The 24,075-nt window shown below is 36.6% G+C and overlaps 2 protein-coding genes and 1 long non-coding RNA gene across 4 annotated transcripts in view; 1 reads left to right on the top strand and 2 right to left on the bottom strand.

Annotated features, from left to right (window-relative positions):
* The window catches only part of ANKRD42 (ankyrin repeat domain 42), a 70,774-nt gene extending 64,543 nt beyond the window's left edge, over positions 1 to 6,231 (bottom strand). Inside the window, exons 1-2 of the mRNA XM_023739812.1 lie at positions 6,216 to 6,231; positions 5,238 to 6,170 (exon numbers count right to left, since the gene is read on the bottom strand). Of these exons, the coding sequence (XP_023595580.1) occupies positions 5,238 to 6,170; positions 6,216 to 6,231 (949 nt within the window). The remainder of the gene's footprint in view (positions 1 to 5,237; positions 6,171 to 6,215) is intronic.
* Positions 6,232 to 6,255: 24 nt separating this feature from the next.
* LOC111822212 (uncharacterized) lies at positions 6,256 to 13,735 on the top strand. The gene is made up of 2 exons (XR_002825481.1): positions 6,256 to 6,453; positions 7,872 to 13,735. It is a non-coding gene; the product is annotated as an uncharacterized LOC111822212 (long non-coding RNA).
* The window catches only part of PCF11 (PCF11 cleavage and polyadenylation factor subunit), a 24,526-nt gene continuing 14,133 nt past the window's right edge, over positions 13,683 to 24,075 (bottom strand). For both annotated transcript variants that reach the window (XM_023739763.1, XM_004385496.2), the window contains exons 9-16: positions 23,533 to 23,632; positions 20,478 to 20,597; positions 19,885 to 19,990; positions 17,486 to 17,669; positions 16,929 to 17,084; positions 16,437 to 16,529; positions 15,907 to 15,942; positions 13,683 to 15,225 (exon numbers count right to left, since the gene is read on the bottom strand). In XM_023739763.1, the coding sequence (XP_023595531.1) occupies positions 15,010 to 15,225; positions 15,907 to 15,942; positions 16,437 to 16,529; positions 16,929 to 17,084; positions 17,486 to 17,669; positions 19,885 to 19,990; positions 20,478 to 20,597; positions 23,533 to 23,632 (1,011 nt within the window). In that variant the 3' untranslated portion in view covers positions 13,683 to 15,009. The remainder of the gene's footprint in view (positions 15,226 to 15,906; positions 15,943 to 16,436; positions 16,530 to 16,928; positions 17,085 to 17,485; positions 17,670 to 19,884; positions 19,991 to 20,477; positions 20,598 to 23,532; positions 23,633 to 24,075) is intronic.

The raw sequence follows: 24,075 nt of genomic DNA, 5'->3' as shown, positions 1-24,075 counted from the left end.
AATGTCATAAAACAATATGTGTACTGACTGTTTAATGAGAAACTATTTGTTCTGTAAACCTTCACCTAAAGTACAGTAAAAAAATTTTTAAAAAAAACTGTTGTGTTACATATATTTTTACAACAATAAAAAAAGAAAAAATCAGTTAAAAAGAAAAGAAACAAAGAACAGAAATAGAAAACAGTTACAAACATGATAGATAATTATTCAACTATATCAATAATTGCTTTAAATGTGAATGGTCTAACTACACCAATTAAAAGACAGAGACTGTAACATTGGATTAAAAAAAAGAGAGAGATCAAGTCATACGCTCTCTAAAGAAACTCATTTTAAATATAAAGACACAGATAGGTTAAAAGTATAAGGGTAGGAAAAAAAAAAGGATAAGGGTGGAGAAATAAATACCATGTTGACACTAATAAAAAGCTGGAGCAGCTGTATTAATTTCAGACAAAGCAGACATCATATTTTATGCCTTTCATACTAGAAGGGCATAACATAATGATAAAGGGATCAATTCTTCAAGAAGACATGCACCTAACAACGGAGTACAAAAATAGGTGAGGCAATCACTGAAAGAACTACAAGGAAAATTAGACAAATCCACTATTAGAGCTGGAAATTTCAACACTCTTCTATCAGTAACTGACAGATCAAGCAGGAAGAACATTTGTAACTGAATAGCACTATCAATCAACTTGATCTAATTGACATTTATAGAATTCTTCATTCAACAACAGCAGAATACACATTCTTCTCAAGCTTACATGGAAAATTCTGGGCCATGAAACATAACTTCACAATTTTAAAAGAATAGAAATCATGCAAATTGTGTTCTGAGACCACAATGGAATTAAACTAGAAATCAGTAACAGAAAGACAGCTGGAAAAATTCCAAAATATTTGGAGATTAAACAACACATTTTTAAATAGCATGTGGGATAAATAAGAAGTCTCAAGAGAAATTTAAAAATATTTCTGACTAAATGAAAATGAAAACAAAACTTATCAAAACTTGTGGGATACAATATTTTAATCAGAACATGCCATCCCTCTGCTCAAAACCCTCTAATAACTTCCCATCCAGTGGCACCACTAGGGTTGGTGTCACCCAGTGTGGTAACTCATGGTGTCATCCCCCCATGGACCTCTTCCCATACCAGAACATACAGAATCCTTAGTAATGTTTATTTTCAATTTTAATCATAGAATAATATGTGATATAGTTATAAATTGCTTAAATGTAGTATTTCTCAGATTATATGAATACTAACAAAATTGTTTTGTAAAATCTTTCTACACTGAATTACAACATTATTAGGCACAACATTATTAGTAACTGCTTTTCCTTTAATTACTATTTCATTCTCAAAAGTTACTGATATAACTTTTAACATATTAACTTACACTAATTACCACAATATTGTAGCTAAAACACTAAAAATTTTGACAAAATCAGCAACTTAAAAACACTAGCAGGAATGAAAACAACAGTGCATGCTTGTAGTGGGTGCAAATGAAACCTCATGATTCGAGGCATCACTGTAATTGGGTAATAATGAGAGCTCTGACCAGAGTGCATCAGAAGGTTCAGAAGTAAATTAGCATAGAGTTTTAGCCTTGGAGGTACACATGTAAGCTGGGCCTAAAAAGTGTTTTTATTGTTATAACTAACTATAGGGGCATTTTTATAAAAAAATAATAAATTTCTGCTGAAACACTACACAAAAATTTTATAGAGTCATTTTGTGTCACTCCCTCTGATAGTGTCACCTGATGCAGTTCACACCCCCCACACCCTCTTAGTGACGCCACTGTTCCCATCTCATTCAGAGTCAAAGTCAAAGTCATTACAATGGCCAAAAAAGGATCTGGTCACCTTCCTCTCAAACCTCTCTCAACTCATCTCCCACACCTCTGTCACTGACTCTGCTCCATCCATAGTGGCTTCCTTGCTATTCCTTAAATTGAAGAGGTATATTCCCACTTCAGTGTACTGTACTTGCTATTACCTCTGTCTGGAATGCTCTTCCCCCAGATATGTGTAAGGCTCATTCCTTCCCTCCTTTGTATCTTTACTCACATGTCAACTTTTCAGTTAGGAATTCCCTGACCCCTTTAAAATGAGAATCCCCTCATGCCCCAACACTCTCTTATCCCCTTTCTCTGCTTTATTTTAGTTCCACAGCACTTATCATATTACCTTCTAAAAGAAGCTATATTTTACTTATTTATTGTTATTCTTATCTGTATCTCTCCACTAGAATTAAATATCTATGAGGGAAGGGATTTTTTTTTTTTTTTGGCTCTTTTGTTCACTGCTAAAACTCTACTGCCTAGAATATTCGGTACATAGTAGGTGTTACAAGATGAATTGTGTCCCCAAAAAAGATATGTACAAGTTCTAACTCCCAGTACCTGTAAATGTGACCTTATTTGGAAAGAGGGTCTTTGCAGATATAATTAGTTAAGTTAATGTGAGGTCATCCTGGAGTACCAAAACCTGTTGCCATTGATTCTGACTCATAGTGACCCTACAGGACAGAAGAGAACTGCCGCATAGGGTTTCTAAGGCTGTGATCTTTAGGGAAGCAGACTGCAACATCTTTCTCCCACAGAGTTGCTGGTGAGTTCCAACCATCAACCTTTCAGTTAGCAGCCAAGCGCTTTAGCCACTGCGTCACCAGGGCTCCTACTGTCCTTATGAGAAGAGAAGACAAACAGAGGGAAGATAGCCATGTGAAGATGGAGGGTGAGATTGGAGTTATGTGGCCACAAACCAAGGAATGCCTGGGGCTACCAGAAGCTGGAAAAGGCAAGGAAGAATCTTCCTCTAGAGTCTTCAGAGAGCATGGCTCTGCCAACACCCTGAATTTGAACTTCTAACCTCCAGAGCAGTGAAAGAATAAATTTCTGTTGTTATAAGTCATCCACTGTCTTAGGCTTGGTTCTCCGGAGAAGCAAAACCAGTAAAACATATAAATATATATAGAGAGAGAGATTTATATCAAGGAAATGGCTCACACAGTTGTAGAGGCTGTAACGTCCCAAGTCCATGAGTCAGGATAGAGGCTTCTCCTGATTCACACAGCCACAAGGGCTGGTGAACTCAAGATCAGCAGGTCGGAGAGCAGGGCTGTTGCTCAGAGACTGTGAAGATCGAGGAATCCCAAGATCAGCAGGCAAGATTGCAGGTAAGCTGCTAGCTCAAGTCCCAAGAATCGGAGGTCAGACGAACAGGAGCCAGCTGCACGATCCAGAATGAGCAAAAGTCCCTGAGCCCTGCCAGAACACCCACCCACACTAGATGCAGGCCACATGTCCAAGGAAATTCCCTCTCAACTGATTTGCTACTCACAGTAGATCCCATCATGTGGGCGATCACACATCAAATCCCAACAGGGAAGTGACCACAATATCACATGACTGCCAAAACACTGAGAATCATGGCCCAGCCAACTTGGCACACAATCTTAACCGTCACATCCACTTTGCAGTAATTTGTTATGGCAGCCCTGGAAAACTAATACAGTAGATGATCAATAAATACAGACTGAATGTATGAAAAAAAGAACCTATCATAAAGTCAAAGTTAGTGAAACCTGTTATTTAATTTATTCAATGAATTTACTAAGTAGATACTATATGCCAGGCACTTTGCCAGGCCTTGAGGATATACAGTCCCTATACTCATCAAGCACACAATTCTAGCAGTATCAAATTAGCTTACAGCTATAGCTGATGTATATAATGTATCAATATATATATTTTTTATTTTTCTAACTCATATGTCCTACACTAAGAAAGGAATGATAGGTCACAATTTTTAGTTCATACACTCTAGTGTTTTACATCTTATAATTTAATGTTTCAAACATCAAGAGTGCATTATCAGGCTTACTGCACTGTGACATATTTTAATGTGCACTGTGAACCAGAAGGCAGTAAAGGTTTGTAAGCATGAACTGACAACTGTTGGAGGCAGGAAGGAATAAGTTCAATTGAAGTATTTCCTAAACAAACAAGCAAACAAAAACAAAATTAAAAAGCCATGATTCCTGACCTCAAGGATCCCATAATTCTATTTTGAAAACAACTCTCCAACACTTCTGGTCCATAATCTAAGCAACCTTGTACTTCTGTTTATCTGTGTATATGTCCTCTCTCTACAACTAGAGTGTTAATTTCTCAAGAGCTGGAATCATATCTTACACTGGAATCCTATCTTACTCCAACCCTTAGCAAAATACTATACATTTACTCAATAATCCTTTCTGAGCATCTACCATGTGCCAGGCACTATGATAACAGGGTGATAACGGGATGACTCCAAGGTTTCTGGCTTGGTCATCTGAGTGGATCCCAGTGCCATTAATTGACATAGAGAACACTGTAGAACAAAAAGGATATATGGATACAAAACTACATTTTGGACATGTTGCAAGTTGTAGATGTGACACTGCAGCTCCGAGGACACATTTGGAGTTCAGGTCTCAGTGTTTGTAAGCTTTTTCTGAGCCCCATTCTCACTCTGTACTGGAACCAAGGGCACTGTACTCTTCTCTGTAATACTCATTACACTAGCCATTATTTGCTCAGTATTTGTTTTCCCCACTAGAAGGTAAGGAATTTGTCTGTCTTCTTTACTGATACATCCTTAAGACATAGCTCATAGTAGGCACTCATTAAACATATATTGGATGTTTGAATGAATAATATAGATTTACAGGTCATCAGTAGGGTTGAAGCCATAGCACATGACAAGAAAAAGACGACTAAGTTAGTGATGGCACTGTTGAGGAAAAAACCAACAATTTACGGAGAAAAAGGAAAACACCAAGCCCACTGCCAAGGAGTCGATTCTGACTCATAGATGGAATAAAAGAAGTCAAGCAAAGGAAACAGAGACCCAATAGAGCGGAAAGAAGAAAGCCTAATGTTGTGATGTCCACAGGCTCAAACGCTGCAGCGAAGCCAAGTAAGAACTTGAAAGAGTCCACAAGATTTAACAAAGAATTGATGTCAATCTGGGCAAGAAGACTCAGGAGTGGTCAGATGGAAAGAAAGAGAGGAAAGCTGAAATGAAGGAGGATAGCGGGATGGGTGAAGAGCTTTGGGAGTCCGTCCACTGAGAATAAATCAAGGAGGAGAAATGAGGAGGGACAGCTGAGAAAGAGAAATGCTGAAGTAAGAAAAGGAGTGTGAAGAAGGGCCCACGAAATAGGCTTACTTACCTGGGTTTGCAGTCATCGGAGAGGAGGTGGAGGGGCCTGAATCGGACACCCCGGGCATGGTGCAACCCCCTGGACTCTGGGGAGGAGTTGAATCTAGGCCCCTGCTGCGGCAGCGGTCTTCACTTGCTCTTACCCACGAGCCACTGCAGTGGCAGCGGCCATCTCGGTCGTCGTTGCTTGCACCGGGGCCGCGGTCCTCTCTAGCTCTCTGCCAGGAGCCCCTGTGGTGGGAACTTTCGTCTTCACTTTCTCTCTCCCAGAAACCACTGAAGCGGGGACCGGACTCTTCGCCGACGGTCACCACTGAGTCGCTGGCCGCGTAGCTGCGGTCTTCACTTACTCCCTCCCAAGAGCTACCGAGGCTGTGGCCGGCATCAACACTCCCTCCCTCCCAAGAACCACTGAGGTGGCGGCTGCGGTCGTCGCTGACTGACTCCCCGGAGTCGCTGGTTCGGGGGCTCTGGACTTCAATGACTTCCTTCCAAGTACCGCTGAGGTTGTGGCCGCGGTCTTCTCTGACTGTTCCCAAAGAGTCGCTAGTTTGATAGCTGCCGACTTCACTTACTCTTAAATTCACGTCGCTGCTGCGGAAGCCGGGATCTTCTCTTCCTCTCTCCCAAGAGCTGCTGTGGCGGTGGCCACTACCTCTCCCAATTCTCTCCCGAGAGACACTACGGCAGTGGCCCAGGTCTTCACTTGCTTTTCTCGTGCAGGCCCTGCAGCGGTGGTTGCCGTCTTTACTGATTCTTTGCCGGTCGCTGCTAACACTGTCTCTTGACTCGCCACAGCAATGGCCGTGCAGGTCGTTTGTCCTCCCCACGTGGAGGCTACTGCGGCGGCCGCCGTCTTCTTTTGATATTCCCCGCGAGCCGTCGTGGCGGCCGCCGCCGTGCGTTGAAACGGTCTCCTCCAAGTTGCTTTTCAGCGTCCGGACTCCCGCGGTGAAGGAGCCGTCGCCTTGGAAACCAGTAAACTAGCGGCGTGCTGCGGTCATTTCCAGTTCCTTACGGCTCGCGTCACTTCCGGCTTCCGTGCCTGAACCTTTCTTAAGCCTTCAGCTTTGGAGAAGTCCGGTGGTGTTATCGGCCGGTTTTCGGCGAAATTCTAATCGGTTTCACACCCAACTTAGCTAGGCCCGGCCTCTGTAACTGCCTGGCATCGATCTCGCCCTCCACCGCTCAGCGACCCAGGTGAAGGCCTCAGGACTGCACTCTGCGTAGGTGACCTGTGGCGCGGGCCGGGCGGGGCCTTTCCCCTTTTCGTCCTTGGCTGACCGAGTATAATTTTTCAGTGCTGGATGAAACACTGGAGAATATCTATTCTTACCCTGTCATTTCACAAATATGGACACAGACCAAAAGAAGAAGTTAGCAGCTGCAGCCGCTGTCATTATTGAGTGCTTACTAGTGCCAGGCTTGTTATTTAATTCTTAACAATAATTTTGCAAGGTAGGTGTTATCCTCATTTTACAGGTGAGGAGACTCAAGGTATCAGTATTTGCCCAAGGCCAAACAGCAGGTAAGTGGTAGAACCAGTGTAAAGACACTTGTCTTTAGTCCAAAGACTGCTAAGGTCTCTTGACTCCAGATCCAAAGTTTCTTTACTGCGGCATGTTTGTTTACTTTCATCAGTTTAGCTCAGATCTTATTCTCCAACCCTCTTGCTTAACATATATTCCTGCATTCACTATTTATTGTAAACATAGAGTTCAGGCTTAGTGTCAGCAGGTGAGAACACATAAATTAATCAGAATTGTCTGCCCCCCAGGGGGATCCCCGCCTTGGTTCCCCATCTCAACCTGTTTTTTCTATCCTTATTGCCTTGCCAGACATATCTTCTCCCGCTGAAAACATACAGTACTTTTTCACATCTCTGTGTTTTTGTAAATGGTGTTCTACCAGGAAACTGCTTTCCCTTAGTATTGTTCTGTAAACACTTTTGGGGAAGTTCCCCTGATCCTGTCTTTCCTCCCCGAGGTACAGTAAGTGGCCCTTTAACTTGCATAGCCTTTTGTAATATTAATAGTATTAACTGGCATTTATAGAGTTCATATGATTGGTCTGGTACTGTGCTGAGTGCTTTATATTAGTTCTCTTATGTAATCCTTCTAACTTGCCAGGATCGGTATTATGTATTTTGTTTATTTGATTTTACAGATAAGTAAGGCACAAAAGTTAATTGTCTACTTACAGTAGTAAGTACTTGAATTAGGATTCCACCCTAGGCATTGATTTTGCTTGATGTGCTCGTCACAGTCTCTGAATTCCCAAAGCCTTTACTAGACCTCTAATAACATTGTAGTTACTTAACAACTGATCCTCCTGTTCCTCACCGCATGGACTCTGAGCTTCTGGAAGGTAGCTTGTATTCTTGACATTCCTGACATCACGGGAGTGGGGTATTGATTGGTTGATGGTCAGGTGGATGAGCTGATAGGTAGACTAAAAGTAAAATTTTTTCAGAATTGAAAGAGAACTTGGAATTAGTCATCCTGATCTCATTTTTAGAGATGGGCAGTTGAGGCCTTTTGTCTCACCAGACATCTATTGAGTGATTAATGTGGGCCAGTTTCTATGCTAAGTGATTTGCAATTAGTGTCAAACTTAATATGTGTCATTGTTTCTATTTTTACAGATGAGACAACAGCTCAGATTTGGTCAAGATCTCAAAGTAGGAAATTGGAACCCACTTACAGCTGACTAAATTAATACAGCATTTGTAGCCACTTATATAATAATGATAAAAGCTTTATTTCTTACTTTGCTGTATGGAGTGGATAAACTCACCAAGGTACTAAGGCAGTGCATGACAGGTCCTTAAAGAATATACACATGGCAGGAAGGACCGGAAAAGGAGACATAAATGGGTAGCAGAGAAGCAGAAAAGCTAAAATCTCCAAAGTAAAATTAACGTAAAAGCAAAAATTAATGAAATAGAAAATAAAATTGATCAAAATAATAGCTGATGTTTGAAGAACGATAAAATACAGACACTCAAAATCAGGAAAAATAGAGGAGAAAATATTGGAAACAAAGGGAACTTGTTACAGATATGATGGAGACTTTGAAAATCAGAATAAAATTATTATGTATAGCCTTAAGCAGATAATTTTGATAATTGACTTAGACAATTTTCTAATATAAATTTCAAAAAATTGGCACAAAAGTTAGAAAACCTTAACAAGGTAATAATCGTAAAAGAATCTGTCCCCCGCAAAAGTCACTAGGAACAAAGCATAGATAAGAATGGAGTGCTTCCCAACCATGAAGCCAGCATAACCCTAACTGAATCTAAACAAGGGTAGTGAAAAAGACAAAAAGCCTATAGCTGTCTCATGATTATACATGTAAATATCTTAAAGTAAAATATGAATGAAGCCAGCAGTGCATTAAGATAATAATATGTCATGCTAAATTTGGTTTACCTACCAATACAGGATAGATCAACATTAGACAATACAGTAATGAAAATTTGCTACATTAACAAATAAAGGAGAAAAACTATATGATCTTAGCTGATGCTGAAAAATTAGCATCTATTACTGATTCAAAAAGAAGGAAAAAAGCTCATCTTAAGCAAGTAATGAACAGAATCTTTCTTAACTGGATGAAGAATATCAACTAGAAATGAACAGTGTACTTAATGTCATAATCCAAGGTATTCTTTCATTCCTACAATTCAGAATTATGGACCCCGTGTAATAAGGTAAATGAGGTATGAAATTGGAAAGGAAGAAGTTAGACAAATGACAGCATTGTTTACCTGGATAAGCCTAACAACTGTAAAATATTAAAATTATAACTAATAGTTTGGTAAGATGGTAAGCTTTCAGAGCGACATCCAGAATTAAGATTTCCTATAAACTAGAAATAATCATCAAATGTAAAGGAGGAAAGATCTCATGAAAGATCTTATTAACATTAGCAGCAAACAGAATGAAATATTCTAGGACTAAACCTATCAAGAAATGATGAAAACCCAAATGAAAGATAAAACTTTATTGGTAGACATTACAGAAGAGCTGAATAAATGGAAAGACGGTATGTCCCTACAGGAGTACACTTTGTATTTTAAAGATAATGATTCTCAAAGTATAAATTTGTTGCATTTCTAATGAAAATTTCAAATGAATTTTTAGTGGAAATTATAAGATGATTTTAAAGTTCTAAATAGTAAGTGTACAGGATTAACCAAAATGTTTTTGGAAAGAATTAATGAGGGTGAACTTACTCAAGTAAGTATCGGAACTATAAAGCTAGCATATTTAAAACAGGGTGGTATAGGAGCAGGATTAGACAAATAGATTAGTGGAACAGACTAGAATCCAGAATAGCCTCATGTATATGTTTATGATAGAGGTGGCATTTCAAATAGGTGGGAAAGAAAATGATAGGCTCTTCGATATTTTCATATACAAAAATTCATTTCAAAAGAAAGATTAACATAAGGTACTAGGAAAAAAAATTCAAAAAATTTGTTTCGTAATCTTAGGAAAGCCTTCCTAAGCAAAAGAAGTACCAGAGGCCAGAGAGAGAAATTTATGTAAAACTATATAAATATGTAAAAGATTACAGGATACATCGCTGAAAAGTTGAGACAAGAAGTATACTGGAAGAGAATAAATACAATGTGTATGGTATAAATGATTCATATATATATTATGTAGAAAAAAATTAGAAAGGGTAACAATAGAAAAAAGTGAGCAAAGGATATAAATACATCAAGAACAAATTAACAAAGGAAAGGATGCGCAATCTCACGAGTATTTTTTTAAAAAAAAACTAAACCCATTGCTGTTGAGTCAATTCTGACTCATGGTGACCCTATAGGACAGATTAGAACTGCCCCCATAGAGTTTCCAAGGAGCTCCTGATGGATTTGAACTGCCAGCCTTTTGGTTAGCAACTGTAGCTCTTAACCAGTGCGTATTTAGAGAAACCTAAAGCTGTGAAAGACTGCTGTTTACCCATCACGGTGGTAAAAACTAAAAGATTATGGCTAATGACTGTCAGAAGGGAATAGATAAACAGTCACTTTGATGACGCTGCTGGTGAAAGATAACTAGTGTGACCCGTGAAGGGCAATTTGACAGTGTCAGATTTTAAATTTATATTACCCTTGAGCGAGCAACTACCCAGTTCTAAAATCTTCCAAATAACTTGCTCAGATGTTTGTACTTAGTCATTACAGCACTTTGGAGAAAAACTTGAATATCCATCATAAAAGAATGGCTAAGTTATGCTACATTCATAATATGAAATATTACACAGTGGTAAAAATGCACTAATTAACATGGAAATAGTAGTAAAATAGAGTAAATGAAAAAAATGCCAAACAATACATAGATGGTCACTTTTTTTTTTAATTTTTAAATTTTGTAATTCTTTGTAAGAAAAGTAAAGTGTGCACTGTCACGGAAAGTAAAAGAAGATAGTTTTTAGGAGTATCTGGGCCAGGAGAGATTTAAGAGGCTAAGAAAAGCACATTGGTTTTGGAGAATAGGAAATAGTGAAGTAATCAAGAGGCAAAAACCACTTGCACAGGATTTCAGGGTAAGCGAATGACTGACTATGAAGGAAGTTTCCCACTTGAAACAAGGTTCAGAACACATTGGTGGCATTCTTCACGCTGAAGTGGGCATTTCAGCATTCCTGAGAATCAGAACCCTTTGTAAGTAGAAGTCTTAAGGTTCCAATTAGTAAAAGTAGCTAAAGTCCACCTCTATCTCAGTTTTTCCAAATTTGATAAAGCAGGCTGTCCCTGTAGTCAGCTCTTGGAATCTAGTTCCAGAGGAGAGAGCAGGAATAACCGCAGGCCAAAAATGGAATTGAGTTTTGGTAACCATCTCTACTCTTTTCTGCCCATGTATCCTCTTGCTTCCCAAACATTCTTACTCTCCCTTGGGTGTCCATCCCCATGGGTGCTTCTTGACTCAGCTCACTTTTCCCTACCTGTCCAACAAAGTGCCTGTTATCTCATGTTGCTGACTCCATATACGATTATGAGAAACTTCCCACTCCTACGGTTGAAGTTCAGGCCTTTCTTGTCTTCACAATAGCCTGGTATTTCCGTTTCTGTCTCCAGTTTACCTCCCCTTTTTCTGTTGCTGTAGAGTCAATTCCAACTCAGGGCAACCCTGGGTGGTTGGAGGTTGAGTCTACCCAAGGCACCTTGGAAGAAAAGCCTGGCATTCTTCCAAAAAAAAACCAGCCATGGAAAACCTTATGGAGCACAGTTCTACTCTGATACACGTGGGAGTCTCCACCTTCCTTTTAATCTTAACCTTCATTCTGTAAACCTTACTTTCCACTCGCAGGCATGGTTACATGCCTCTTTAGATCTCCTTGAATGTTTTTTATAAATCTCTCTTAGAGCACTTATTAGGTGCTGAATAGGCTATAGAGAAAGCCAGGCAGGAAAACAGATAACTAGAATATTGTTGTTAGTTGCTGTCGAATTGATTCCGACTCATGGAGACCCCATGTGTTACCGAGTACAACTGCTCCATAGGGTTTTCTTGGCTGTAATCTTTACCGGGCCTTACTTCCACAGTATCGCTGGGTGGGATTGAACCACCAACCTTTAGGTTAGCAGTTGAGTGCAAAATGTTTGCACCACCCAGGGACCTACCTAGAATATAGAATTTTCTGTTTTAGATAAAGCTGTTAAAATGAGAATTTTAAATACATAATTAGGTCCTTTTCTCAAAGCTTTTTTTTAAAAAACTTTAGCTGAATTACAGTGTAATTGCTTTGTAGTATTTTCTAAAACAGTGTGAAGTTTTAAGTAAGAATATTGGGTTAACATCAGCATTCTAAGGAAAGTAAAAACTCAATGAAATCGTTAGATTTTAGGAAATGCATCACAAACTTCAAGTCTTAATTCAAAAGACAGCGTTCAGTCTTCCCTGAGACTCCACCTTTTCTTGCTGCCCTTTCCAGCACAGATTACTAGTTCTAGCTCCCCAGTGCTATGTGTTGACTACTACTTTTTCATCCTCCTTAGGCTAAAACCCAGTGTTCCTGATTTCTGAATTAGTTACCAAGGCTTAGTATTCTTCAGAATAAATTGTGGAGCTTCTTAAAATGTTAGAGGTTCACTTCAGACCTGAAAACACCTGAATAAAAATCTACTAGGTGAGGAATCTCTGTTCTTAACATTCACTATAAATGATTCTAATGTATAGCCAAATTTGGGAACCACAAATCTAGATCACTACCCACATCTAGCATCCCATCTCAAAGAGAAAATCGAAATAGAACTCTCAATCCCCCTCCCATTCCAACTGTAAATACCTGTAACCATCTCAGAAAAAGCACTCTCCTCCATTCCAAGGTTAATTCCTCTTGTGCTTTTGATGCCATCTTTTTCCAGCTCTGAGGCCTCCTTTCTCTACACTGAGCTCCTTTTAACATATATGCTAATGCCGTTTCTATTTGTCTCATTCTGTCTACAATTTAATCTCTGCAGTGGAATGTCATAAAAGAGCAGCTTACTATATTTCATTATCTCACCCACATAAATCATTGCAACTGGCATTGGCACCCACTCAGCTTAAAACTTCTCAGGCCAACAGTGGTATTTCTCAGTCTTTTTTTTTAAGGGAGTTGGTTATTTTCTATTATATGCTTAAGGGAATCATTCAGTACCATATTTTGTTTACTACTCACAATTTCAATTTTTTTTCCCTTTACTGGTTTTCCAGTAGTGTTTTTCATGCTTCAATAATGCTTCTTTCTCTCCTTCCCACCCACTAATCTGTTTGTTCCCTAAGACTTGTCTTTAGCCATCTTCTCCCTATGTACACATACTCTTGGGACATTTTTAGGTTTGAATATCGCCTTTTTTTGAATGTCACATACTTTTAAGCATTTGGTAAGAGGTGTGGATTATCTTCCCAGAAAAATGCGTGACAGGAAATTTTGCCTACATTTTTGGATTCACAGACCCCAGTATTTTTCCATAGACAGTGTTCATCTGTATTTGTAAGTTCAGCTGTGACGTAGTGTATTTTTTACTCCCAAATCCCATGGACATTTACCAGTTTTCTTACTGGGCCTCTCTGTAGCATCTGATAATCTCTTTAAAATTTTATCCACTTGATCCTTACAAAAAACCTCTTAGATGCAGATGTCAGTCACTTCTGTTTAAAATTTCTAGTGACTGCCATGGTCATCAGGGAAATGCAAACTTAGCATGACCAAGAAGGCTCTTCATAATATTTTACTCAAAATCACTGGGTTTTGTCCATATAAAAATTAATTTTTGAAAACGTGTTTTCAAGCCTTTGTATTTGCTGTTCATTCTCCCTAGATATCTGTCCTGCAAATATAGACGCCACTCCTATAGTTATCCTCCAAAATCAAATATCACCACCTCTAAAATTAACCCATCTCCAGGTAGTCTGTATACCTGTTTCTGTCCTAGCATTCATCTTAGAATATCTTTTTTTTTTTTTTTTTTCCTATTATGGCAGAAATAGTGTTGAATAAGATGAGCAAAGTCAGGTTCAAATTCTTGTTCTACCACTTTTAAAGAAGTATACGGGTGAATCAATCTCTTCATGTTAAATGGGAATACCAGCTACCACGTATGATTAGTTGTTAAATACCAAAGAAAGTATGTGTAAAGTCTACCAGTGCCTACCACATAGTAAGTGCTCAATAAACTATGAATTTCATTGTTTTATATGCCTATTTCCTGCAACAGATGACAGGAAAGATTAATCTTTTATATCAGAGTGTTTAGCTCACGGCAGGTGCCAAATTCATGTTTTAAAGAATCAAGAGATGAAAGAAAGGCATAAGAAAAAAGTCACATCCTAAAGCCATACAAGAAATAAAGAGATACAAACAGGAAGTTTCTTCATCATTCTATTTATTACATGTATGAATATTAACATCTCATGGTATCCATCTAATTCAATTAAAACCAAACAAAGGAAAAAAGGTTAACCATGTTTCAAATGAACATTCTTACAGATGCCCCGTAACTTAAATGTGTTCATCTGCATAAAAGTGTTCGACAATTTGAAAAAATCATTAAAAAAAAAAAAAAAAAATCACCTTTAGTACTTAAATATATTTGTTAATCGTTTGATGGCATCAGTGTCCATGTTCAAGCATAAAAGTTGCTTCATTAGCTACTTTTCAAATTGGACATCTGGATGATTCTTCATAGGTGGATGTGTGTGTATATATATATATATACATATGCAAATATGTCCTATTTAGTTTTAAAATTTTTTTTTATAACTGGCTTTTCTATCTGAGAAAGGTCTACAGTGCTATCTCACAACCCTCTTGAAGGATAAAACTAACTTCAGATTTGCTTTTTTTAATCATGGGAAGCGTCTAGAAAAAAAAATGTTGAGATTGCTGTTTAATTCCATTTTCACCCAATAAAAAGTACAGAAACACTGTCTTTATTTGATGGTGTGCATAAATATTACACTCCATGGATAGCAAAAATATTTTTTTATTTATAATTTACAGTTTCACAAGTGAAAATCGTACATTTTTTACACATACAATTTCATTTTGTTAAATTTGCACACATCTACAGAACTTTCACACAACAAGCACCTGAAACTGTGCAGGCAGTAGGAAATGCAAATACTAAAATGTATTTATTAACCAAATGATAGCTGAAGGCCCTGCCTCAGCTAGACAATTTATATAGATATAGTCTATATATACATACAAAAATTCTTCACTTTCTAGATCCAACAGCAGCTTTTGTAAAAAAGAAAAACATACCTTTCTCATTTTATTTAAACTGACTCGACTGTATCATTTTCTGTTTTAATTTCAGTGGGTGTGGCTATGCTTTCTTCTGTACAAGCTGGCGGGGTATCAATTTGTTCTTCCTTAACTTTAGGACTTTCACAGGGTTCCTGCAGTTCATTTTTGACAATGTTCAACATAATGTTCAAGGGGTTTTCAACTGGTGTCTTGCTGGGAGATGGTGTACAATCAAATGAAGATGTCTACAAAACGAAAAGCCCTTAAGTACTCATGAAAGTTCAAAATTATCACATTAAATGACATCTAGTTTTAAAAGAACTTTGTTTGAGGGCAAAAGAACGTATGTACACCTACTGCAAGTTAAATGCCCGGCCCACTTCCCCACAAAGAAACCCATAAAGGCAACTAATAAAATGTATACTGAACATTTAATACAAACTCAGCAATGAGCTCATCGAAGAAAAACAGTAACAAATAATGAAGGCAAAAGAAGCTGATTAGACGACATCTACTATTTAACCACCACATCCATGGTGACCCCTACATATATCCTTGGCTTTTGTGACTGTCATCATTTCAAATAACTCAGGATTTTTTATATCCCCACAAACCATCAAAACATCCTGGAAAGTCTAGTCTCTTAATGACCTAAATATATCTTCCAAACTGCCTCTTAAACCCATGAAACAAATATTCTTTGAGAGTCAATGTGTTCCATTTATATATCTCAATGACTAACATGCAAAAGATACATATCAGATCCTATCAATCTAGCACCAATATTTAATAAGCCTAAATGCTACATGAAAACACAAAGACTAAATATATTAGTAAGATTAAAATAATATTGCTGACTCAAAAAATAAGTAACTGAAAAAATTTATTAATGTAAACGAGAACACAGTAACTAAAAAGAAACTTACATTTTGATAATCTTCATAACATGATGGATGATAAATCTGAAGCAAAAAAGAAAAAAGAAAATAGATATTCACAAAAATCTTTTGGACTGCAAAAATGGAAAAAAAATTTTTTTCATCCTTATATACTTAAAAGAGTTTGAAAAACTGATTTCTTTTTAAACTTCTGTACATTTAAGTAAGTACCAGGCTAAAATGGAATGTTTTCAAGACAGTAACCGTTTTGATGACGAAATATAAATTCAGAATCAAAATAATCTGGTTAAATAGAAGACTAACTACATTCAGAAGACCGAGACCTGGGTCTGTTATTATCTAATTACGTAACTTCTATAAAATGAGTATAAACCCTAATAATTACCAAGATCCCTTCCACCTCAAACATCTATGACTGTAAATTCCAATACCTGGGAAATACCTTTTCTTACTATAACCAAAACCAACACACACAATGATAAAACCTTTTTGTTTCAAAGTGGTGAACTACCCCTATAAAATGCTAAAGTTAACACTTCCTAATAAAATAAAATTACCTTTCCATCTACTCTAATAGCATTTTTCAAATGCCACTCCTCCTCCTCTTCATCCCAGTACTGTTCAAATTGTTCTTGACAGATTTCACAACTCTGCAATAGAAGCATATAAAACGAAATTTATGTAATAGAACATACTTAATCCCATTAAGTAAAAATATATAAACATTTTGTTAAGAGGATAAAGGAATTTAAGAGTTTTCTGAAAGTTTCAAACAATGTCTGATATACAACATAGATACAAAACAAGGATTCTGCAATCTTCCAGGCAAAAACAGTTAACATTCCACTGGTGTTGGTCACTGATATTATTATGTAACTACAGTGGTTATGAAACTCAAAGCCAGATCGTAAGTAAAATTAAAGAGTAAACCTTATAAAAAATTATAAAATCATTAAAAAAGGAATGTAAATAAAGTGATATGTTTATAATTATTACTTGAAGGAAGTGAAGGGAACTCCCACAGGTAGAAAATTTAAACATTCTCTTACCTCAACTGCTCCAGCTGGTCCAGCAGGTACACTTTGGAACTCCTTTTCTTTAGCAGCCTCCTGAGTTTTGAGCACGACCTCTTCGTGCACTTTTTCAAAAAACTGGCTCTTTGCACGTTCTTCAAGATCCGCTATTTCCTCAAATTCTATCCAGTCCTTAACAGAAGTTGATTTGAAAATTATACCTTATCTTTGAGCCTCATAACTAATAGCATCATAGCAACTAATGAACAATTAACATCTTAATGTTAATTTTCCATTACCTCTAGAATTACAATTACTCATTTAAACCAGGTAAATTTCATGTACGGTTTTTTACAAAAAAAAAATTCAGTCACAGAACCTTGGAATTTTATAGCTAGAAACTTGTGGCCTACTTTAGTCCTAACAAAAAGCAAATACTCTAGAAAGTTCCTTCAAGAGCTTTTTACATTCTAGGGGTCAAATTTTATACCGAAAATTCATGTTCTCACTCAACAATCATTTAAACTAATATACTTTTAGAATGATATTATTAAAGCCTAAAAGACAGTTTGGAGGCAATATGAATTACTCACTGTTAAACTATAGTACCAACGTCTGTGAGTGACTTTTCTGCTAACATCTTTCTCAGTTCTATTTTGTCGATAATGCCAGTCCAAGTGATCGGCGTATACATCAGTCTGCGACGTTGTAAACCTCATTCCACAAGAGTAACACTGAATACCAGTGTACAGTCGATTTATAACACTATCATAACGTCTGTTTTGAAAAACACAGAAATACTCTTTAGTTTTAATAACATGGCTTAAAGTCCTTAAAAAAAAAAAACCAATTTTCCGTATTTTAATAATGGTGAAGCTCTGGCTTAAATAGTTAATTCCCAAAGATAAATGTTATTCTCTAATAGTGTGTCATCGACCCTCCTTACCTTAATTTTGGGGGGAGGGGGGAAATCAGGTGATTTTGGAACATGGAACCTATCCTCTTATCAGTAGGCCTAGCCCACTTACTTATTTCCTTTTAGCTAAAAATAAAATGATCATCTGCCAGCCAATAAGGCAACAGCTGGTTTAGTCTTAGCTTAGGGGCAATGTCAAGCTGAACAAAACAAAGCAGTTAGATCCCACCTCTCTAGATCTTTGGAGTTCTTGAATAACTCAGCTGCCCCACTAAGACCTAAATAACAGTGAAAAAGGAACAGAAAATAGTAATAGGGTAACAAAAAAGAAAAATTAGAAGACCAGTGGAAAACTGAGGTCAATAATCAGTTTTTTAAAACTTGGACTCAGTATTTGGGAACAATCAGGTATACAGATCAAGTTAAGTGAACAAACAGGAGAATTATTAACTACAAGAAAAATTTTGAAACAGTATACAAGGAGACCTGGTGGCGCAGTGGTTAAGAGCTTGGCTGATAACCAAAAGGTCAGCAGTTCGAATCCACCAGCCACTCCTTGGAAACCCTATCTGGAGGCTCTACTCTATCCTATGGCGTCACTATGAGTCGGAATCAACTCAATGGCAATGGGTTTGGTTTCGGGGTTTAGTATACAGCAAAGCACAGTACACTGGTACTTTGCAAACCAGCAAACAAATACTTATAAAACCAAAACGGTTGCCATCAAGTCAATTCCAACTCATGGCAACCCCATGTGTGCCAGAGTAGAACTGTGCTTCACAGGGTTTTCAATGGCTGGTTGTTCAGAAGTAGATCGCCAGGCTTCTTCTGAGGCATTTCTAGGTGGACTCAAACCTCCAAACTTTTGGTTAGCAGCCAAAAGCATTAAACATTTGTACCACCCAGGAACAAATATTTATAGTAATATTAACACTGAATAACAATTTAATAAAAAAATAGTTTTATAACTAGGGGGAGTTGGTAGGACGGTAACAGACCTAATTGTCTTCACTTTCAGTATCAGGAAGTCAAGAGCATATATCTAAATGTAATAAATCAAGAAATAGGAAAATATATGTACTATATGAAATACAGAGATAAATGTCAGGAAAAAATAATTAAAAGAGTTAAATAACAGATGCCTCCAAGAGACAATGCTAGGTGAAGAGTTGCAGCAGGAAAAGGGAATGATGCCATCTTTTATTATAAATCTTTCATAATAAGGATTTTATTATAAAACTTTAACTATGTGCAAGTACTCCTTAGAAAAAAATACTGATTTTAAAAAGGTCAGATACAATTGCTATTCTATCTGTATAAGAACAGTCATAAGAATATAATGAATCCTGTACTGGAAAGTAGTTTCAGATGTCTTTTATATAAGCAATATTAAAAAAAACCTGTTGCTGTCGAGTCAATTCTGGCTCATAGCAACTCTACAGGACAGAGTAGAACCACCCCATGGGGTTTCCAAGAAGCACCTGGTGGATTCGAACTGCTGCCCTTTTGGTTAGCAGCCGAGCTCTTTAACCACTGCACCAACAGGGCCCCATAAGCAATATAGGTAACAGAAAATTATTAAAAGATACGTACCAAATATTAATGGAATTTTATCCCCCCAAAATAAGTTTTATCTTCTTGATTTTATTTATTTGTATTTTCTAATTTTATACAATGAACATGCATTACCGGTAAAATGAAAATAAATTTTAAAAAATCTTTTTTTAATAGTAGACTATAAAAATCTCATTTTCTTGACTTCAAAAATGTAATATCAATAAAGAAAAAGGATAATTAAGAGAAAATGAAAATAACAAGGAAGACATAAGTATCAATATCTAGTATTTAAACTTCCTATATTTGCTGTGGAGCCAATGACAGATTAAAAAAGAGAAATTTTGAAGTGGTCTTTTGGCCTAAAAACTTGTGCAGTAGGCATTGTTTAAAAGAGGATTTAAAAACAACCTTCCTAAATGTTAAAACAATAAGAAGGGTAAAATGAAAGAGCACTAATAATGTCTGCTGCTATTAAAATCATTGTCCCTTTTATCTTAAAAAGAAAAAAAGGTTACATACTGTTTCAATTCTTCAACTGTAAAATTGGTTAGATCTGGAACATCTTGATCTTCATTTTGATCTTCCTCCTCTTCAGGGGGAGGCTGAGGAGCAACTTCATTTACTTCTTCAAATGGGAAGAGACATACAAATATGTATTTTTTATAGGGGAACACTATAGTGTTATAAGCATACAGAGAAACCCACCTTGTCTATTCAGTGCCTCCAATCTTAAGTTTAACGGCCAAGGAACCTAATACAATTCTGTTTTGATAAGTGATGTTAGGCCTGATATCTTTATTTCACCAATATTCAAATTATTTTAAAAAGCTAAACTAATGTAGAATAACTACTAAAAAGTCTGCACACTGTATTTACAGGAATGTTAGTAACTGAAACAAATATTCACTATAAAGGTAATAGTTCAATCTTAGAAAATTTAAAACAATTTCATTATAAACCAATTATATTTTATTTTCAAAAAACAAAAATAAAAAATATACCTACAAACCAATTATTGTAAGTAAAAACCTTTATCATAACTTACATCTTTATATCATATCATATACATCTTTATAACTTAATGAGTAGATTAAGTATAAAACCATACTTACGTGCTGTAGCTGAATCAGGCTGGGACAATTTAAGAATTCCTGTTTTTAGCAGTTTTGAGAACAATTCATTTACATCCACCTGACTAAGATGATTATCAGGATATGCCTTAGGAAGTGCTCCTTTGAGAAAAGAAAAAAACGCTTTTAAAATGAAAGTAGAACTTAAAGGTATAAATTATACTAAGCATTTTTCAAACTTTTCCTCAAGATGTCCTATCAACAATAAATTTGACAAAATATAGATGAGTTTAATTTTCTCAAAACTTCCTAAAATGTACTTGTTTCATTTAGATCAGTAAATCACCACCACTTGGAAATATATTGTATGACAAATGCTGAAAACTAACACTGGAAACACTGACACTTTAAAAAGACATATATATTACTAAAAACAGTGTTTCCCACTTTTACTTAATTAAATTCATGCCAAAGAAAAACAATACAGATGGCAGAAAGCCTCATGCTCCCTTCTTCTATGCAATGCAACACCAACTCTTATGTCTAATTTTCTACCTTTCTAACTTTCTAATCCCATCTTCTGATGACATTAGAAAAGGTAATTTTGTACAAATGGAGTACCACGTCGTAGCACAGAATTCTAGGGAAAAGAAAAAAAAACTAAGTGGGAGTACCCTAATCCCCCTGCTCCCTGACCTGACTATCCAGGGGAACTGATGCAGGGAGATAAGCCACATTGCTTGGAGTATACCTCCCCTATGGCCTTTCCTGAATTGCTGCCCTTCCAAAGCAGCTCAGGCTATTGCTGAACAGGTGTCAGGCTTACTAAAGTTTCAACAATTTCAATAAATGAAGCAAGGATAAAAATTTTCTCCTTAAGTTCATTGTTCATGAATCAATCCAATTCCACATTTTGCTAAGCATCATAATGTTAAATAATTGTGATTCTTCAACCCAACTATAAAAACAATATTTTAATGTACTAGCATTATGCATCTCACTAGATCTTCAGAAAAAAGTTGTAAGTCGCTAAAAATTCCTCTTAATTCCTGTGTGCAGAAATTCAATTTACATCTATAATACACATAATCCCTGCCATTAACCACGGAATACTCTGAGCTCTTAGCATGTGCCTTGTGCACAGGTTATTAGTCTGTAGAATGAATGTATACATTAATGATTAAACCAACTTCAATAATTAAATACAATAGCATTTCACATACTAGTTTAACACTTAAATTTCACTAGAATTAGCTATTCACATGTGTAAGAGACATAATTCGCTATTTTCATGTCTGCAGGCAGTCAAGTTTAGTTAGTGGTCAAGAGCATGAATTCTGGAACCAGATTCCCAGCTGGAAATGCCACTTTCTAGCTCTATGGCATGATTAAGTTATTTATCTGTGTCTCAGTTTCTTTTATCTGTAAAAGGATGATAACTGCAGTTCCCACATAAGGTTGTTATGAGGATTATATGAATTAATAGTTGTAAGGTGCTGAGGTATTTAGGACCATATATAGTATTTGTTAAACATACAAATTAGTAGATCCTGCTACACTAAAAAGCTCTTTGAAGGGTGGTGTTAGTTGCCATCGAGTCGGCTCTGACTCATGGTGCCATCACGTATAAAGCAGAATGAAATGTTGCCTGGTCCTGTGCCATCATGATCACCGGTATGTTTGAATCCATAAACCTTATTAAATTCATCGTAGCACAATGCCTAGCATACAGCTAATGATCAATATATGTTTGAATGAATAAATGAACATGGGTATATTTACTACTAAGAAAGAGGTGTTTTACATTCAAATTAGAGAAGAAACCTTGAGAGAAGCTGAATATAGCACACACTGTGCTCAGGGGAGTAAGAAGTGATTTCTTCTCTAACACTGCTATGCCTATATATACACACGTGCAACCCAAGACTGTAAAAGCAAAAAGAAGAGAATTTGTAGTTTTTAAACACTATCTCATGCCACTCAACATAAATTCTCTACTCAACTAGAAAAATGGGGTTGTAAAGGAAAATATGATACATTATAAAGTCTCCGGCAAATACTGACACTATCATATCCTATTAACAGAGGAAGAAACTGAACTTCAGGGAGGATACTTGCTCATACTCTGCCCATCTATAACTCTGGTCTTCTGACTTTATAAAGATCTCAAATTCTTTCCTTCCTTTTTGTTATAGTAACAACAAAAATCAAAAAGTATTAATCATAATTGTCCATCTAGAAATGAAAACAAAAAGCTTTCGAATTAATTGAATTTCTTGAGATGATACAATTTAAGAACAAATGCATAAAATAGAGGTTGGCTGGGACATCCCTTGTTATTTCAGAAGCCTTAGAAAACTTCCTAAATTTGTAAACCAAATAACTCATCACTACACTAGATCATGTTTCTAAAGACGGCTTTTTGATGATTCAAAACTAAAGCAAATACAACTACTATTTAGTCAGGCTAGCTCTTAATACATTAATTTGCAGTCATTTTATAAATCGCCATAATTTATATACCTCCCATTTACCACATATCAAAACTTAAATTCATTTTTAAAGCCAGCTGGTATCCAATTATTAGTTACGCCCCACCCTATAGCAACAAAGATGCTTATCAGGGGACCTGGCTGGGAAACCAGAAAAGTTTTTTTCTACATCTCTTTTAACCTGCTTTGTACAGTGTCTCCAGCATTCACTTAATATTTATTGGATCATAACACAGACAGACAGACAGACACACACACACACACACAAACTCACAGTATCAAATAATTGAGATTTTTTAGTTTTGTCATTTATTTCACTTTACCTCAACACAAATGTCACGCCCTCTCCATCTCTAGCTTCTATCCAATAGATATCCTTCCCCACTATGATCTACAAGTTCTGGCTAACCATCTCTGGTTGTAAACAGGGTCAGCGTGAATACATGTCAACAACGTAAACACACTCAGAAAAGAACCAGATTAAAATTCTCTAAAGTGAACACGCCCTATCAAAACTGTCATTTTCTAAAACTGACAAAGTTAGCTACTCAACAAAGCAGTAATTATTTGTCTTTTAAAAATCACAAAGTTCATAAAATGCATACCTGAAGGATTCTGAACAAATGCTCCAGGGTTTTGTGGATGACCTGGTAAAAACTGTTGTCCTTGGCCAAATGCTACTGGCTGAGCAACACCAGTAAGAACCTTTAAGAAAAATCTTCATTTTAAAACATTTCCATATTTTAAGTAAAATTAACGTTCTAGTCATATAAATATATTCACAGATGTCATAAGGCCTAGCTTCTCTGCTAATAAAGATGTAGAAAGTGAACTTAACTGGTTCACTACCCTTCTAGGCCTTCTAAAAGAAAGACATTAACACCTCCTTCCCTCTTACCTGTTTGAGAAAGTTATAAGGAACTGAGAATGGATATGAAAATTATTTGAAAAGTTTAAGGTATCATGCAAATATAAGGTAGCCATCAACTGGCTGTGTGACCTTACAGAATCACTTTACCTTGCTGGTGCTTTGCCTTATTTCACAAATGGAAGTGACATCCAGAAATGTGACCTATGCACAATCACAGGGGATACTTAGGAGCAAAGCTAAAGCATAAATACCTGACTCCTTTCCAGGTGTCAAAAGC

This window comes from Trichechus manatus, unplaced genomic scaffold (assembly GCF_000243295.1).
Source record: "Trichechus manatus latirostris isolate Lorelei unplaced genomic scaffold, TriManLat1.0 scaffold00140, whole genome shotgun sequence".
Taxonomy (NCBI): Eukaryota; Metazoa; Chordata; class Mammalia; order Sirenia; family Trichechidae; genus Trichechus; species Trichechus manatus.
The sequence above is the reverse complement of the archived record's forward strand: the minus strand, read 5'-3'. Positions and strand labels throughout refer to the sequence as shown.